This window comes from Dioscorea cayenensis, chromosome 20, assembly GCF_009730915.1.
Source record: "Dioscorea cayenensis subsp. rotundata cultivar TDr96_F1 chromosome 20, TDr96_F1_v2_PseudoChromosome.rev07_lg8_w22 25.fasta, whole genome shotgun sequence".
In the NCBI taxonomy this organism is placed as follows: Eukaryota; Viridiplantae; Streptophyta; class Magnoliopsida; order Dioscoreales; family Dioscoreaceae; genus Dioscorea; species Dioscorea cayenensis.
In genome coordinates this window covers 31,819,185-31,836,575 of record NC_052490.1, presented here as the reverse complement: position 1 = coordinate 31,836,575, position 17,391 = coordinate 31,819,185, and the positions used below count along the sequence as shown (strand labels likewise).

The window sequence follows — 17,391 nt, the reverse complement described above, 5'->3', positions numbered from 1 at the left end:
TGCTTCTTCCACGCCAATAAATGGCACTCTCAATCATCTCTTTCCATCGTCTTTGTCTTTGCTTCTCTTCGATCTTGCGCTCTTTCTCGTAGTTTTTGTGAGAGCTTCCAGATCTCGATCGAAGATGAATGATGCGGATGTCTCCAAGCAGATCCAGCAGATGGTGCGGTTCATCCGCCAGGAGGCGGAGGAGAAGGCCAACGAGATCTCCGTCTCCGCCGAGGAGGTACTGATCCCCTTTTGATCCCTTTCCTTTTCATTAGTTTCCGATCTTACTGATTTGGATCGCTTGATTGGTTGTTGTTGTTGTTTGGGAATTGATTAGAGTGTTTGATTTGTGGATTTTGTTTATTTATGATATAATAGTTTTTAGGGTTTTTCTCTGTTTTGTTATATGGAGATTTATTGATGAAAATGTGGTTATTGAGGATATGTGATTTATTTATGAGGAGAGATCGTTGTTGAGTGGTTGTTTCGATGAATTTGCTTAGGCCTGGGGCATGGTACCATTTTTATATGCGTTTTTGCTGTTTTTGCTGTTTTGTAGGAGTTTAACATTGAGAAATTGCAACTAGTTGAAGCTGAGAAGAAGAAGATCAAGCAGGAGTATGAGCGCAAAGAAAAGCAGGTTGAAATTCGGAAGAAAATGTAAATCCCCTTCACATTTTCTTTATTTTTGCCCAATTTGTCATTTTGATTGTCATCTTTTGCCTTTTTTTTTTAGTTCATTTTTTATTTGTCAACTTAATCCTTTTTGCCTGTGTTCGTGGTTATATTGATCTTATTGCATAAAAACTACATTTTGTACTGCTTGATTTCCCTTTAGAGAAGATTTTAGTCTTGGGGAGGAGCTATGCTTTTAATGAGATGTGCAACTCCAGACATAAATACATTAGTAAAATTTTGAAAGTTGCTTACTAATATTTTATATGAGTTTTAAGGTTCTACTTTTGTGTTTCTTCAAGAGCAATATTGAAGAAACATAATCTGGCTCTTTCTTTCGCGACTTTGTTTAGCTGTGGCACATAACTCCTACTTCAGGAGGCCTATGCAAGACGTGAGAAAAATCTTGTTGCTTATTTGCCTATCATCAATCCTTTTTTGTTACGTTGTAGTTTGTGTAAGATTTAACATGTCTGTTTTATAATGTTAATTCAGAATCTGATATTGTATTCTACTGCATCTCCTGCTTGGTGCAGTGAATATTCCATGCAGTTGAATGCTTCTCGGATAAAAGTTCTTCAAGCACAGGATGATCTAGTGAACTCCATGAAGGAGACTGCTGCAAAAGAACTTCTGCACGTTAGCCATAATCACCATGCTTATAAGCATCTCCTCAAAGAACTGATTGTACAGGTGATGTGCTAACAATTTTGTGTTGTATATATAGATGCAATATATGGTTGTATGCTCCACATATAATATGTTTAGTTGTTCTCTAAGTTATAATTGTGTTGGCAAATGGCAATAAATGAAAATTTCAAGTCTTCTGAAGTATTGCTTATAAATATCTCTTTTTCGGATGCAATTATAGTTTACTTTGTTGGATTTACCTTTAGGTTATTTTTGTCATTTTAAATATAAAGCTTAACCTTGGACAAATGGACAGATAGACAGATATAAAGATTAAGGTTGTGTTTGTTTTGGTGAATAAAATGTGTGTGTTCAAGGAATTTTTTTGAAAATTTTTTTGGAGGAAAAACTTTTATTTTAGTGGACCATACTTTGACTCAATTAATGCTAATTAAAATTGAATAATTTAAAATTAAAATTTTACCTTTTTAATTAGTAATAAATGTTTGTTAATGTTAAATATTGTTAATAATTAATAATAAATATATTTATTTAAATAATTAAATATTATATAAAAGTAGGCTGGTGGGATAATGTTGAGGTGTTAGTCGGAGAATGAGAGTATCTCACCAGCCAAACTTACCGACGTACATAGTTGACTTTCCTTTCCTTCTCTTAGAAGCAAGTGGATGTCCTGTGAACCAGGAATCAAGATTGCTTTTAGGTTTACAAAGCCCTGTAAAATAAGCGGCAAGAGCATATTAGTTGAGGATTTTTTTCCTCCCTAATAGTCATTCCCCAATTCGTGATGAATTCTAATAATTGTCCATTTAGAATAATGCAGAAAAGTTGGGGTAGTTTCAGGTCTGATGAGCTGGATTTGTATAGTCCATAATTATCGTTTTAGAATTTCTATTTTATAATCAATTACTTTGAATGATAATAAGCCTCTAAATGTGAATAGAAGGGAGGTCTCTAATGCATTGCGAAGTAGCATAAAATTAGTGTAAAAGATTGTTGTTTAACATTTTCATCTCCAGAACTTACTCTTGTTCCTAACTTGAGGCTGATATATCCTACTCTCAGAGTTTGCTAAGATTGATGGAACCAGCTGTGCTGCTACGTTGTCGGAAAGAAGATGTTGAGCATGTTGAGTCAATCTTGCAATCTGCAAAAGAGGAATATGCAGAGAAAGCAAATGTTCATCACCCTGATATTTTGATTGATAACATTTACCTGCCATCTGCCCCCAGCCATCATAATCCTCATGGGCTGCACTGGTAATAGTTCCACCCCAACATCCCTTGTTTCCCAAATGTCGATAGTATTTAGCATTCTAATGATTTTTCTTTATTCAGCTCTGGAGGGGTTGTTTTAGCTTCTCGAGATGGGAAGATTGTGTGTGAAAACACACTTGATGCACGCCTGGAAGTTGTCTTCCGCAAGAAGCTGCCAGAGGTACTCATCATCTTTCTGCGCTTAATTCTATGATTAGATCTCTATGATGGTCTGTTGAATTGATTTGGGAAAGTTGTGAAACTTCATGTGGATTATGTCATACTTTTCTGTCTGGATTCATAACTATCCTAGAATCATTCTTTATGAGTTCAAGAAGTTTAATTATGTTTCCCTTGTGGTTTACTCCTATTTCAAATGGCACACAGAGAATGAAGTATCTTGCTTTAGTTGATGATAATTCATATAATATATGTGGTTTAATTTTTTAACAAATTAGTTGTATTGGTTTATGCACTGATTTGTGTGAGCCACAAACTAATATTACAAGGTAGTAGGTAATGCGTCATTGTCTTTGCGTGAATTCACTCTTTTGTTGTCCTCATATTCTTTAATTATTTCAGTTTTTTTCTCACCAGTATGGGATGATGGGATTATGAGTGTTATTTGTGGAATCTTAGTTGGTTCTGCTCTCAATATTTACAAAAAGTTTTGGATCCAGTGTCACTCATTTATCAAGAATGCTTATAATATACAATTTTCTGGTCAATCTTGGATATTTTTTTTTATTTTACTGTCATAGACTAATTTAGTATTTTGCATGCTTATATGAAAAAGGTTTTTACTACTCTCTTAATACAAGTCAAAAATAATCTCTAATTAAATGTCATTTCCATTTCAAAACAATGATCATTGATTTTCCAGGGATCAAAAGGGTTGCACCATATATTTATTCCAGAACATCTTATTACTTTGCTAAGGTTTTCAATGGTTGTTAGTTTGTACAATTAGATGTCTAATTGATCATTTTGTTTAACAGATCCGGAAGCGGCTTTTCGCATAAGCACTGTGATGTGATTGTCTGCTGCAGACTCCCAGATTTTGGTTTCAAATTATTTGAAACAGTGATCAGATTTGCTATTTGGAGTCTCAAAAGTATTTATTGTATTACTTAAAAAAATCTTTATTATTTGTTATTTGAACTTGTGAGCTATGGTGTCATAAGTATCAACTCAGTTTGTTGTGCTCGTTATCCTCCATAAGATTGAGAACTGTTTTTTGAATTTGGCAGCCCAAAATCATGTAAAACCTCTTCTTTTTGGCAAATAATATTATTATGCTTTATTGGGATGCAAATAAATTAAGAGTTATGATCCAGTTTTGGTATCAATACCATGATGACAGTGTTTGTGGTACCCGGAAATTTTGTACCCTTCCTTGGCATGTGTTATTTAATAATTGGTAGATTATTGTTTAATATAAATTAACTAGTTGTAAATTTAATAATATTAATTATTATTGTTTGGAAATATCCTGGAAAACTTTTTTATTTTTTGTTGTTTGCCAATTTGTTATTAAAAAAAATTGGATCTGGAATGTCATTTTTGGAGTAATAAATGTGATCAAAGAGGGATTTTTTTTTTTTTAAATCAAGATTTAGAGGCAATTAAGATTTCAAACACAAATTAATATGTTCAAATATTTCGTTAAATTGAAAGAAAAATAAAGAAACACTGAATTTGGAAATCTCAATAATCAAATACAATTAACCAAACCCAAATATTTGCTTCCAATTTCATCATGGTAACAAAATTTAGTAGTTATTATTTTTTTTTAATTATAATTAAAAGAGGAACATGTGTAAGCAAACAGCATCCATTGTAATATTAACTAATTAAAAATAATTTTAAAAAATTATCCCTTTTTTGCATCGAGATTCACAATTAGAATCCTATCGCACTTGCCAGTGACCACTGTGATCCTAATTCCTATCCCCCCCAAATGCACATTGCCCATCATAAACCCTAATCCGCAGTCTTTGATTCTCCTCCAATCGAAAGAACTCAACCGTGAATCACCACTTCCTGCGCTGTTCTATCGCTGGTAATCTCTACTCTGCTTCTTTTCCATTTGGTTTTTAGATCTGATTTTTTTTTTATGGATATCACATCAGGCATAATCAAAGTTGCTGGCTTTGTTCAAGTTTTATCGTTGTTCAATGGTTAAATTAGGGTTTCATAACAATGTTTGTTAGATTTTAGTGATTCCCTTTGCTTTTCTTGTCATTAGCTACTGCAATGCATGATTTCATCTTCTGTAGCTTGAATTCATTCTACTTTTTTCAGTACCACTGTTTTGACTTTCTGGTTATTCTTCTTTTTTACTGTTCTGTTTCTTTCAGTGTTTGATTCTGGTGTTAATGCAAGTCATATACATTGATTAATTGTTCGTTAGGAACTGATGTTAATTGTATTGTGAGCAAAAGAAGATTACTTGTGCTGCTGTGCATAGGGGACTGACATTTGATTTTTTTTTTTTTTTTTAGATTTGCATCTGCTTCTCAGCTCAAGATGAGATTTTTATTGTTCTTCATTGTGTTCTAATTCTTCTCGTTTACTTGGTAGATTGAAGCATTAAATTGCAATGGTTTTGTTTACTTTACTAAGTTGTAATTTCTTGTTATGTCATCAACAGGGGAATTTATTTTCCATGGAGTTGATTATCATAATATCAGTTATACTTTTATTAGTGGTATCTCTTCTTCTCATCCCAAGATCATCCAGTAAAGGTATCTCTCACAGAACATAGCCCCCTCTGTTTTTTTGCCTTGCTTGGGAGTTCTGTTAATCATCGTCTCACTCTCATAATTCAGGTTTAGGAAAAGGCCCTCAACCGTATATTGTTCGGAAGGTATACTTTGCAGGATGTATATTGCTATTACCTAACATCCTTCTGTGAAAATTATTTTGCTGAATAATAAAAGTTGATAGACTTATAATCTCTCTTGAAAATGATTGTGACTCCTTGAGAGCTTGTCTTTTATCTAGCCTCCTTGCATGTTTAGGCACTTTCTGTGAAAAGCAATTACAAAGGTCTTTATTGGTGGTAATTATATGACATTTTTAGATAAAGCAACTTTGTTTTGTCCTTTCCGACAACGTAACGGAAAAGGAGAATGGCACCATGATATTGCTGTTCTGCACCATGTTTTCACAATTGTAAGATGATTCAGTGACATCTGGACTATATGCTCCAAGATTGTTGTATCCATCATTAACTTGGACTTTCACAGCCTGGAGCAAGCTTATGTCATGCCTGTTATTTTTTGTAAAAACCTATGTTTCACTCTCTTTTATGATATTTCTCACAGGATTCAAGTTTTAAAATTTTTTGACACTTGATATGCCTGGGGTTATCTCAGTTATTTATTTCATACTCTTCTCTTCCTATAGACATTAAAGATCTTCACGAAGGAAGAGGTCTCATTGCACAACACAAGGAATGATTGTTGGATCATTGTTAAAGACAAGGTTATAAATTTAGTGTTGACAATATTTTTTTACAGTTAAAGTTGTTTTAGCCATGATCATTCTTAAATTTAAAAATCCGACGCAACATATGTAGGTGTATGACGTTACTCCATATGTGGAAGAACATCCTGGTGGTGATGCTATACTAAAGCACGCTGGTGGTGACTCCACAGAAGGCTTTTATGGGTTTGATTTAAATTACTTATAATCATTCTTTGTTTTCTGTTACTTATGATACCTTCACCATGTATTCTCTTAAAATACCTTTTTTTTTCTGTGTGTACAGGCCTCAACATGCTTCTAGGGTTTTTGACATGGTCGATGAGTTTTACATTGGAGATCTGAAGTCTTGAAATTTTAGGTGAATCTCCTCTCGGAATTTTTAAGTTAAATAGTGTGTAGTCATGGGTCTGACTCATTGATCGTAAAACTGTAACCAAAATAGTACTTACATTGTGTTATGACATTAAACTTGAGACGATCCATTGGCAATGCAATTTACTGATTCCGTGTTTCAAGTTCTACAACATCTAGTTTTATTTTCATTCATTCAGCCATTTTTATCATTTGTACATTTGTTATTCCTTTTTGCAGAAACATAAATTTGATCGTTTGTACCCAACACATACAAGAGAACATATTTTATATTATCACTGAGCAGGAAAATACTTTTCCATCTACTTACATTTCATATCAAAAAAACAAACACTTAGAAATTTACTATCTAGTCTCAAGGACAGGCTGAGTTCTAACCATTGTAGCAAAAGGCATGTTAGAACCACCAACTCTAAATCTCTCCAAAGCCTCTCCATCCTCAATTTCCTTCATCTTCTCCTTCCTTGCAAACCTAAACACTCTCATCCACACCAAACCAACCACCACCATTCCAACCATTCCAATCCCACAAGCTATCAACCAAACCATTAACCCCCCTCCTCCTCCCACCGAGTTCCATACCGATAATTTCACCGGAATAACAACACCGAAGTACCCGGTGGTTTTCACATAACATGTACTTAAATGCACCATGTTGTATAATTCCACTGCTCCATTCAAACCCAAACTAGCACACATCAACTCAGGCTTCATTCCTTCTGTAATGAACTTTATGCTGATTGAATCTCCTGATACATTGAATTCAAGCTCCCTTGTGCTCTTGGAACTAAAGTTAGATGCGTCATAGGCTTGAAATCCAACAACCGGAGCCACAAACGTGTGGCCGGGGACATTGAACAAGATGGATGACCAGTTGCCAAGACTTTGATACACAATGATCAACCTCTTAACACGAGGAACTGAAATGGCTCCTCGAGGAACATGAACTGCACCAATATTGACGCCTTTCCTCCGTAATGTTTTGCTCCTCAACCTCAGACCGGAGACCTCAATACCCGATAAATTCATCGGCATAGGGATTTTATAGACAATGCCGGTTCGACGATGAAGCAATACTGGCAATGCCTTGTCTCTGACAATGGTGTTCAAGGAGCTGGTTGTGATGTTCTTTGCTTCATGTCCATAAGAGAATACAATGAGCGCCAACAAACACAGAAATTTTAAGATCATTAATTCCTTGTTGAGGAGAACCTAGCCTACATTGAATTGTTGCAGTTTTTGTGAAGAAGAAATGGTTTCAGACTTCAATTGAAATTTGATAATGAAATGATCATTGTTGGAGTTGTAGAATTGAATTAGTTTCATTGTCAAATGATCTGTCAATTGTTTGGAAGAATGTGAAAATTAAGGGTAATGGACAGGTGGATAATACAAGAAGATTTACTGTTTTTAGTTTATTCTTTTTATTATAATGTAGGCCAAAAAATAATAATAATAATAATTACTGTGCATTGGTGGCTTGGACGAAGAATTAGCTGGTAAAAAACTAGACAAAGAGTTGTCTAATTATAACCTTTGATTTAAAAATCAACCTGACTGGCATAATTATGCTAATTGTATTGATGACACCACCCGGTTTTTAGTTTTTAAAAAAAGCAAAGAAAGATCATTCACGTTTCCCTCCTTAACCACATATTTCTTGAGGAATGTTAGGTATCCAGAGTCAACTTGGAAACCTAACAGATGTAGACTATGAGAATGGCATGATAATAAAGTCTAATAATAGCTGCCATTCATTGACTGAAGAAGTTACATGAGATTTGCCTCGAATTAATTTGTGACTTATCTCACTCAATTAATGATTTGACTGGAAAGGGATTATTTATTTATTTATTTATTTATTATTTAAGCTTTATGGTGGACAGCCCACTATTTTTTTTCCACGATATAATTCAAATTGACTTGAACTTATTTGATTTTACGCCAGAGAATAATTGTGGTTTTTCATTAGTATTCATCATTTTAGCTAGCTTTCCCTTCTTTACTATTCTTGTCATTTTTTTTTGTTCTAGTGTGAGATTGTTATTTTCTTTTTTCTGTGTTCTTGTTCTCTTATTCTATTTTTTTTGTATTCTCCTTTTTTAATAAAATAGTAGTTTGTCCATTTTTATAAAAAAATAATAATAATTGTGGTTTTAAGTTTTTTTTATAATTAGTTCTAGTTAGAGAAATTTTTTTAAAAAAATTTACAGTTTGCAAGTTTTGCGAAATAAAGGTAGAAAAATTTTTGTTTTATTCTGTTTTTAAATTATATGGTTTTCCATAGGGGAAACAGTTGACATTGAGTTAAAATTATCAATTGAGCTAAAAATTATCAAATTGCATGAAAAATAACATAATTTTAAACATAATTAAATTTGTTTTATATGATTTTAAGTTTTTTTCCTTATTCCAAATTTAAAAGGGATTAATAAAGAAAAAAAATTACGTTTATATTATATAAATCAGTTTACAAATGAAATGATAATTTTATGCGTACCAAATAAAGAAAAACTAATAATTTTATTTTTATTTTTATTTTTATTCTTATTTTTATTTTTTTAGTCGAAAAAATCACTTGATTTAAAAGAGAAACAAAATTGTCTGTACCTATTTCGCAAAACTCAAAACCACAAAGTTCTTTTTGAAATTTCCCTGATCAATGGGCGCTGGTCAAAGTTATCGAATCATGCAAATTCTCTTGTATTCTTTATTTATTTATTTGAAACTATTGTCAATCTCTGCATGTATAGCAACACAAGTCAACCCAATTAAGTTATTGTAGAAACAACTATCAATCTCGATCTGCATGTAGCTAGAGCAACACAAAGTCAACCAGCAACCCAATTAAGTTCTTGATCATCTACAAAAAGCTTCATCTTTGCTTAACCAAACTCCAGCAATGGAGAAGAAGTTCCTCCTACCAACCTTACTAGAATTACTACTAATACTAATCCCTTGTTCAACTCCATTGCCAACCAGCAACCTCACTGATCTCCAATCACTTCTTGCATTGAAATCCAAACTCATCACTACTCACACCACCTTCTTCTCCAATTGGAACACCACCTCCTTCTGCAACTGGAATGGAGTTTCATGCAACACTGCCAAACATAGACTCATCTCTCTCAATCTTCAATCTCTTTTTCTTCAAGGCACCATCTCCCCTTCCATTGCCAATCTCTCTTTCCTCACCTCCTTAAACCTCTCCAACAATTCTCTCCATGGTTACATCCCTCAAGACATTGGAAATCTCCGCCGTCTTAAGTACCTTGACCTCTCCATCAATGAGCTCACCGGAGCTATACCTCCTTCTATCTTTACTAGTTCTTCATTGCATTCCATTGCTCTTGGCAAGAACAAGCTCTCTGGAGTGATAACTGATCATCTTGTTCGTCTTCCTCATATTGAATTTATCTCCTTGTCTTATAATCAGATCACCGGTTCGATACCGACAAGCTTAGGCCAATGCCGGAAACTACATACACTGTCTCTGTCTTACAATGAGTTCACCGGAAGTATACCGCCGGAGCTCGGGAGCTTGTTGAGCCTGCAAGTCCTTAATCTTGGTGTTAACAACCTCACTGGTTTCATTCCAACCTCTCTTGCAAACCTCACAAGGCTTCAAATCCTAAGCGTGAGTGATAACCACTTGGAAGGTAACATACCTGAAGAGTTTGGAAGTTTGCATGGATTGCTGTTCTTGAACTTGGCTGAAAATTTTCTCTCTGGTGTTATGCCAAATTCAATCTTCAATCTTTCTTCACTGGAGAAACTCTCATTCTCATTCAATAATCTTTCCGGTAGTCTACCGATGGATATCGGTTATCGGTTGCCGAAACTTCAAGGACTGTATGTGAGTGAGAACAAGTTCAGTGGAGAAGTTCCAAGTTCTCTGTCAAATGCTTCAATGTTATCCATTTTGGAGTTCTCTGATAACTTTTTCAGTGGTTCAGTTCCTTATTCACTTGGAGACTTGGAGTACCTGCAAGTACTTAGTCTTCAAGGAAACCAATTAGAGAATGGAGTTCAGTTCATTGACACTCTTACAAGATGCAGATACTTGGAAAACTTGTTGATTGGTGAGAATAATTTTGGTGGTTACCTTCCAGACTCCATTGGGAATCTCTCAACAAAACTTTTGAGATTCAGAGCTCCAAATTGTCAACTCAAAGGACGAATCCCTGAAAGTATAGGTAACATGACTGGTTTGATATACCTGAACTTGCATGATAATCAATTCTCTGGAGTTATTCCTTCTTCCATTGCTCTGCTTCAGAACTTGCAACTTATCTATCTCTATACAAACAGAATTGGTGGCTCTATACCTCCTGAACTCTGTCAATTAACATCTCTTTCAATTCTCTCACTTTTTGAAAACAAGTTCACAGGATCCATTCCAGACTGCTTAAGCAACATCACCGTTCTGCAACGCCTTTCGATCGCTGGTAATTCTCTAACATCTACAATTCCTGCAAGCATTTGGACACTTGAAGGCCTCTACTTCCTCAACTTGTCATTGAATTCATTAGTGGGACCTCTAAGTTCAGATGTTGGGAAGTTGAAGGCTTTAGGAGAGCTTGATCTATCATATAACAACTTGAATGGTAGCATTCCTTTCTCTATTGGAAATCTCCAAATGCTCAAGTATCTAATTCTATCATTCAACTCATTTTCTGGTTTGATACCTCAATCATTTGGCAAGTTGTTGAACATAGAAGGCATGGATATTTCTTCAAATTCACTTACCGGGACAATTCCCGATTCCTTGGCAAACCTTTCTTACTTCAGTTTCATAAATATGTCATTCAATCATTTGGAGGGAGCGATTCCAAGTGGAGGAGTATTCTCCAATCTCACCTCTGAATCATTCATGGGGAACTTGGCATTGTGTGGTGAAACAAAACTAGGTGTCTCACCTTGCAAGTTTAGTCACTCAACCAAATCGAAGACAAAGAATATCCGGCTCATATATATTCTCCCAGCAATCATTGTGGCAATCATTGCAGCAGTGCTAGTCTCATCAGCATGCTTCTTCATCAAGAAGAAGAAGAAGAAGCAGCAACAGCAGCAACAAGTTACAGTAATGTATCATCCAACGCTAACGTACTATGAACTCGTTCGGGCAACAGAAAACTTCAGCGAAGCCAATTTGGTAGGTGTAGGAAGCCATGGATCAGTGTACAAAGGAGTGCTACAACTACAAGAAGCCAATGTGGTGGCTATAAAAGTACTGAATTTGGATTTAGATGATGCCATCAAAAGCTTTGATGTCGAATGCGAAGTCTTGCGCATGGTTAGGCATAGAAATCTTGTGAAAATTATAAGTACTTGTTCTAATTTAGACTTCAAAGCTCTTGTTCTCCAGTTCATGCCTTGTGGGAGTCTTGAGAGATGGCTGCATTCCGGGGATTGTTACCTGAGTTTCAATCAGAGAGTTAGTATCATGCTGGATGTAGCATTGGCATTGGAGTATCTACATCAAGAGTACATCCAAGTTGTTGTGCATTGTGACTTGAAGCCAAGCAATGTGCTTTTGGATGATGAATTAATAGCTCATGTCAGTGATTTTGGAATTGCAAAGCTCTTGGCTGGAGATAGAGATGATCAGTCTCTGATACAATCTGTTGCTCAAGGTACAATAGGATACATGGCTCCAGGTATGCATATCGTTTGTGTGTATCTATCCATTTATCGGTTTTTCTTTTGCTATGTTTGTAACTTACATGTGTATCATCATCAGAGTATGGATCGACGGGAAGAATTTCTGTTAAAGGGGATGTTTATAGTTTCGGGATTTTATTATTGGAGACGTTTACTGGGAGGAAGCCGACCGATGAGATGTTCAGCGGAGGAGAAAGTCTGAGGCAGTGGGTGAATGGTGCATTCCCAGCTTCAATACTGCAAGTGATGGATGCCGGCTTATTGGAAAACGAGGACAGCATGGAGGAGTGTTTATGTTCAGTCATTGAACTGGGGCTTTTGTGCTCTAAGGAATCTCCCCAAGAGAGGATCAGCATGAAGGATGTCACTGTAAAACTGAAGAAAATCAAGCTGGAATTGAATGCTACGACAAGCATTGCTTAGGACCATTGTTAAGCACACTGCACCTTTTATTTCCATGGGTTTCAGATTTGTATCCATTTGTATGTGACCAATTTTCTAACATATGAACAGATTTATAACAATAAACAAAGTCTAATACGCGTCCAAATGTTCAAAACGATGGTCAGATACTGGAGCACTTTCTTTTTACAATAGTCTTGAATACACAACAGGAATTTGAGCCAGTTTTGAAATGCTTTCCTGCACACTGGCTTTCAAGCTGTCCGCACATTTTGCGTTAAGAGTACACCCGCTCAAAAATATGTTTACTCCGTTTAAAGCACCGCAAAAAGTTTACAGCAACAAGCACAACAAAGAACCCTGTACATAAGAAAAGGATTGTTGGTTGAGGCTGCCATTGCTGCTGCGGTTGAAGCTGCCGCTACTGCTGCTGCTGCTGCTACTACTGAGGTTGAGGCTGTTTGATGGTCAGTTCAGCTCTCAGATGAAGCGTGCCATGAATGAAGTAGAGGCTGTCATCAGCCATGAATGATGTCCAAGGAATGGCAAACAAATTGCGGTATCCAACTGCCTTTCCACCGGTGAAGGTGTAATAACCCTTGTACTTGCTCACAAACTCACCCGTCGGCCTTGTCCTTGCGGCAAATTCATAGTCTACGGTGAAGCTGACAGAGCCCTTCTCTTGCATACCTAAAAAAAGTCCAAAGCAGTGGAACGAACTCTGCTGATCCATGTTGCAGTGAGCCGACAGAAAGAATCCCTGCCCACCTAAGTGGAATGCCTGGGAGTAGACACGGCCAGACGGGAACAGATTTGCACATTCCTCTCGCTTGAGATCCAGATAAACAATGCACTGTGGATGGGGAAGTTCAAACTCCACTACCTTCACGGGCCGGTACTTGTATGCCCGCTCCATGAATCTTCGATTTGCTACCTCCTCTGAGGCAAGAATTCGTTGACGATGCGGGGTCTCAGACTTGAAGAAGAGTGCCTCAAGGACGGCCTTGGAGGCAAGGTCGTGATCAAGGTCATTGCAAGTTAGTACCTTCCTCAGTTTCCTGCACGTCATGTATGGGAAGCGCACCAGGCGGCAAAGCCGGGACCCAAGTATCTCCCGACGTTCATCCACCTCAGGGTATTGAGCTCGAGCCCACTTGAGCACTAAGTCATAGACTGCATCCTCTGATGCTACCTGAAGATCATCACTAGACAGGATAGCCTCTATGCCAGCAAGAGGTAGATTCATAACCTCCTCTTGGAACCTGAATGAGGATATACTATTTGAGACCATAATCAAATACTTTTATGAATTAAATTCCAAGAAACTACTTTATTATGAATTATATTCAAAGAAAGAAATTACTTTGTTATGTCTCTATATTTATTGGCAAGAAATTCTTTCGCGGCATCTGTCAGAGGTTGGACCGCTGAAGCCATTGAAACAGTTGATGGGAGCTCCAAATACAGAAGAGCAGATTCTGTTGTCATGGACAAGCTTCTCAACAACTGACAACAATGCCTCATACATGAAGCAACCTCAAATTTATCCGCGGCCATCAACACATCCAGCAAGAGAGTAGGAGATGCAGTTGACAACTTCCCACTATACATGAAACTCAAAAGTTCCATGAGTGCTGTTTCCTCTGTTCCAGGGGAAAAAAAATTAAGTAACATTCTCATAGAAGTCCTTGTTTCGCTAGAATGACCACAAACACAAGGAATTAAGATATGCAGTCATGTGAAATCCACAGTTCTGACCAGCATTAGTTCAGACCATATACAGCAGTCATCTGACTCATCTCACAAAATTTATAGACAGCTGTAGATGCCTAAATTGATGCACTAAATAACCCTAGCTTATCATGGACTAAATAAATGAGAAACAAACAACTTTTTATCATTAAAATATCTGGAAGTAGGAAAGATGGTTCAATTGTGAAAAATTGCCAATAAGCAGGTCCAACCAGTAATGAAAAACATGACCATTTGCTATTTCTTGAAGTACCTGAGGCATTAATTCGCAAGGTAGCATGACGCTGGTCTGATTCTCGCATACCATTAGAGAAAAGCTACAAGAAATATAAAACCATAAGATAGTGAATCAGTATAGAAAGAAAAAATTAAGTACAGCAACAAAAGAGGATCTTAAATATCTTTTCGTCTTACTTTATAGAAGAAAGGGCTCTTGGCAGCAAGTATAGCAGAGCTAATAAATAAGGACTTAATTCTCAGCACAGGAGAGCAATCCATGCTCCAAGAGGAATCGCTGCTGTTGGAAGGCTCATCACCTAAGAAAATGATAATACAACTTATCTCTGATTAAAAAAAAAAACACTTTTGCCAATATCTTCTAATTACGAGGATGCCAGAGTTCCTTGTTTGATAAGAACACATAGAAAGCTTGTCAAGGAAGAGTACATTTCATATACGGCTTGGGAATGTGAAGAAACACACCAAATGCACATAAAATACACAGCATCCCAAACAAACAAAGAAATCATGCATGAAACAGAAGTGCCAAATTAGCACCTATAAGGTTTCTAATATCTTCCCCCAGTAATCAATATAGGATAACCAATTTATCGCTATCTATAAAGCATGCTTTACACAATAACTTGAATTGATACCTGATGGGGATTCTTCAATCATTGCTACAGCTTCACCATCATGGTTTTCATATGCGCCAGCATCCTCAGTATCAGGTTGGTCACAGTTTACAATCTGCTCTGAATTGTACACTGAGAACTCCGCAGCTAAGGTGAATAAAAAAAACAATGGTTACCTCTGGGAACATTATAGCATGGGCATTAAGTAAAATACATGCAGTGGTAAGTGGTAACAGAGAAATGTGAAGAGGGGAAATGTTAATACCGCACAAGACTGATATCAAAGACATTAGTAAGCTCAAATACGTGAGAAATACATGAACATTTTTTGCAGACAAGCTGATATCAAAAACCATAACACGGAAGACACCCACCTTGATTCAATGAGCCTTCCATGTCCTTAGACATATCAAAACCATCAGATGCTTAAATTTGCAATTAGTCAAAACACATTACCAAGGTCGCAATGTAATAAAGTGCCATTTTGCAGTCCATTACCCACATAATACATTCAATCTTTTTACAAAAATGCATAATATCAGAGTAGAAACACCATGCGAAGCATAATCACTGTGGCACCACACTCATGCTTCCTTGATCTATACCATTCTTCAAAAGTTTATGGCAATAATCATAGCAATAAAAAAAAGGTAACCAGATGCCCAATCAACCAATTTCCTTGATCTATACCATCTACCGTCAATAATCATAGCAATAAAAAAGCTAACCAGATACCCAATCCACCAATCTCAATCTCTCACAAACATCAAACGATAGAACCAGTCATCAAACACATACCAACAACGAATAAGCACAAAAAATCACATCCAAAACTACACATCATCGAGAACTAAAACAAACAAATCCTAACAAATAGCAATAAAAATAAACGAAAACATTCAGATCCCAAAATAGATCAAAAGGAACAAACCCTTCTCCTTTTTGATATCATCCCTACGGCGTTTCCGATGGCGAGCCCAGTCAGCTATGCTACTACAACCATCCCGATCGCTCCGGCTCTCCGGCGGCCCAGCAACGATCTCGATCCGTAGAACCCTATCAGAAAAATTACTCGAATTGAAAGCAAACTCAAAGTTCTGATCCCCCAACCCCCCAGAGAAGTCCGGGTCCATCGCCACCGCCACCCGATGATCAAACAGATCCCCTCCGCTTCCCGACGCTCCTCCCGCACTTCCTCCTGCTCCACCAGCAACGGAATCCTTCATCCTCCCTCTCGCCGGAACCCTAACCCTAATCTCAACGAAGAAACCAAAGAGAGAATGAGAAAGGGCGTTGTGGGGAACGGATTGAAGGACGGGTCGGAGAAAGAACAAAAAGTCCCCAAAAAAAAACAATTTATATATATATATTATTATTAATTTTTTGAATTATTAAAAAAATTATTAAATGATTTTCATTATTTTTTTTAAAATTCAAATAACTCTCTTCAAATATTCTTGGGCTTTTCTTACCTTTCTAAAATTAATGTTAGAAAAATTAAATTTTTGAAATATTTGTGACTTGATTTTTTTTTAAAATAACTCAAAAATAATAATATGTGGTTAAACTTATAGAATGATTTATTTATGTTTTATTTTCCAACCAACAATTATTCTCACCAACTTTGGCTCACTCTTACCATATGGGCTTGAATTCTTTGCCAATTTTTATAATTTAAAAAATGGTGATGCCCAAATTTGACTTGCTTAAATTGCAATAAATAAATATGGTCACATGTTGTTCATGACCTAAATATAAAAAAAGATGCCATTGAGTTGAGCTTTTCATGGTCACAAAAACTATCATTGAGAAATGAGAAATTTTTCTATTGTGGTAATGTTGAGAGATAATTTTTATTTTCTTTTAATTAATATAATTATTTTGATTTTAATCGTATCCACACAATAAAAGTTTGAATAAATCATAACTTTAATAATAGAAAAAGAGAATGGCTACAATTAAATTGAACTATAAAACAAAAAAGAAAAACCCAAAGTAAAATGAGAAACCCAAACTTATACACTAGTAATATAATATAAAATCTCAATATTTTTTGTGAGAATGTAGGGGTTAAATATAGTGATGACACTTAAAAAATAATTTAAAAAATTTATTTAATCAAGATGATATGTAGAAATAAGTTTTATGAGTAAACACTTTAATCGGTCCAATACAATATGAATCATTATTTTTCTATAATTAATAATGAGAGAACTAAAAAAATCAAGACTACCTTATACTTGATATTAATGTTAAGTGCACTTTTATCTTGCAATTATCTTCAT

General features: G+C 35.9%; 5 protein-coding genes across 5 annotated transcripts; 3 read left to right on the top strand and 2 right to left on the bottom strand.

Annotated features, from left to right (window-relative positions):
• Positions 1-36: 36 nt before the first annotated feature.
• LOC120251742 (V-type proton ATPase subunit E-like) lies at positions 37-3,889 on the top strand. The gene is made up of 6 exons (XM_039260382.1): positions 37-226; positions 548-648; positions 1,200-1,356; positions 2,380-2,573; positions 2,652-2,751; positions 3,569-3,889. Exons 1-6 carry the CDS (start codon positions 125-127, stop codon positions 3,590-3,592), a joined length of 678 nt encoding a protein of 225 aa, XP_039116316.1. The 5' UTR covers positions 37-124; the 3' UTR covers positions 3,593-3,889.
• Positions 3,890-4,482: 593 nt separating this feature from the next.
• Positions 4,483-6,577, top strand: LOC120251747 (cytochrome B5-like protein). Its single transcript, XM_039260387.1, has 6 exons — positions 4,483-4,632; positions 5,224-5,317; positions 5,402-5,439; positions 5,982-6,059; positions 6,154-6,245; positions 6,346-6,577. Exons 2-6 carry the CDS (start codon positions 5,239-5,241, stop codon positions 6,410-6,412), a joined length of 354 nt encoding a protein of 117 aa, XP_039116321.1. The 5' UTR covers positions 4,483-4,632; positions 5,224-5,238; the 3' UTR covers positions 6,413-6,577.
• Positions 6,578-6,779: 202 nt separating this feature from the next.
• Positions 6,780-7,625, bottom strand: LOC120251458. The gene has a single exon (XM_039259975.1). The coding sequence runs from the start codon at positions 7,623-7,625 to the stop codon at positions 6,780-6,782; it is 846 nt and encodes a 281-aa protein (XP_039115909.1).
• A 1,711-nt stretch (positions 7,626-9,336) lies between these two features.
• Positions 9,337-12,547, top strand: LOC120251457 (receptor kinase-like protein Xa21). The gene is made up of 2 exons (XM_039259973.1): positions 9,337-12,094; positions 12,178-12,547. The coding sequence occupies exons 1-2, from the start codon at positions 9,337-9,339 to the stop codon at positions 12,519-12,521; spliced, it is 3,102 nt and encodes a 1,033-aa protein (XP_039115907.1). The 3' UTR covers positions 12,522-12,547.
• Positions 12,548-12,648: 101 nt separating this feature from the next.
• On the bottom strand, positions 12,649-16,441 carry LOC120251740 (BTB/POZ domain-containing protein POB1). Its single transcript, XM_039260380.1, has 6 exons — positions 16,038-16,441; positions 15,128-15,253; positions 14,667-14,788; positions 14,506-14,569; positions 13,864-14,143; positions 12,649-13,762 (listed from the first exon to the last, which is right to left on the bottom strand). Exons 1-6 carry the CDS (start codon positions 16,330-16,332, stop codon positions 12,943-12,945), a joined length of 1,707 nt encoding a protein of 568 aa, XP_039116314.1. The 5' UTR covers positions 16,333-16,441; the 3' UTR covers positions 12,649-12,942.
• Positions 16,442-17,391: the final 950 nt, after the last annotated feature.

Coding starts and splice junctions, on each gene's coding strand:
- LOC120251742 (XM_039260382.1), top strand. CDS start 125: ATGAATGATGCGGATGTCTCCAAGCAGATCCAGCAGATGGTGCGGTTC. Junction 2,574..2,651: donor AATCCTCATGGGCTGCACTG/GTAATAGTTCCA, acceptor TTCTTTATTCAG/CTCTGGAGGGGTTGTTTTAG. Junction 2,752..3,568: donor TCCGCAAGAAGCTGCCAGAG/GTACTCATCATC, acceptor TTTGTTTAACAG/ATCCGGAAGCGGCTTTTCGC.
- LOC120251747 (XM_039260387.1), top strand. CDS start 5,239: ATGGAGTTGATTATCATAATATCAGTTATACTTTTATTAGTGGTATCT. Junction 6,060..6,153: donor GGATCATTGTTAAAGACAAG/GTTATAAATTTA, acceptor CAACATATGTAG/GTGTATGACGTTACTCCATA. Junction 6,246..6,345: donor TCCACAGAAGGCTTTTATGG/GTTTGATTTAAA, acceptor CTGTGTGTACAG/GCCTCAACATGCTTCTAGGG.
- LOC120251458 (XM_039259975.1), bottom strand. CDS start 7,625: ATGATCTTAAAATTTCTGTGTTTGTTGGCGCTCATTGTATTCTCTTAT.
- LOC120251457 (XM_039259973.1), top strand. CDS start 9,337: ATGGAGAAGAAGTTCCTCCTACCAACCTTACTAGAATTACTACTAATA. Junction 12,095..12,177: donor AATAGGATACATGGCTCCAG/GTATGCATATCG, acceptor TATCATCATCAG/AGTATGGATCGACGGGAAGA.
- LOC120251740 (XM_039260380.1), bottom strand. CDS start 16,332: ATGAAGGATTCCGTTGCTGGTGGAGCAGGAGGAAGTGCGGGAGGAGCG. Junction 15,254..16,037: donor TGATATCAAAAAGGAGAAGG/GTTTGTTCCTTT, acceptor TATTCACCTTAG/CTGCGGAGTTCTCAGTGTAC. Junction 14,144..14,505: donor CTTGCGAATTAATGCCTCAG/GTACTTCAAGAA, acceptor CCCCTGGAACAG/AGGAAACAGCACTCATGGAA.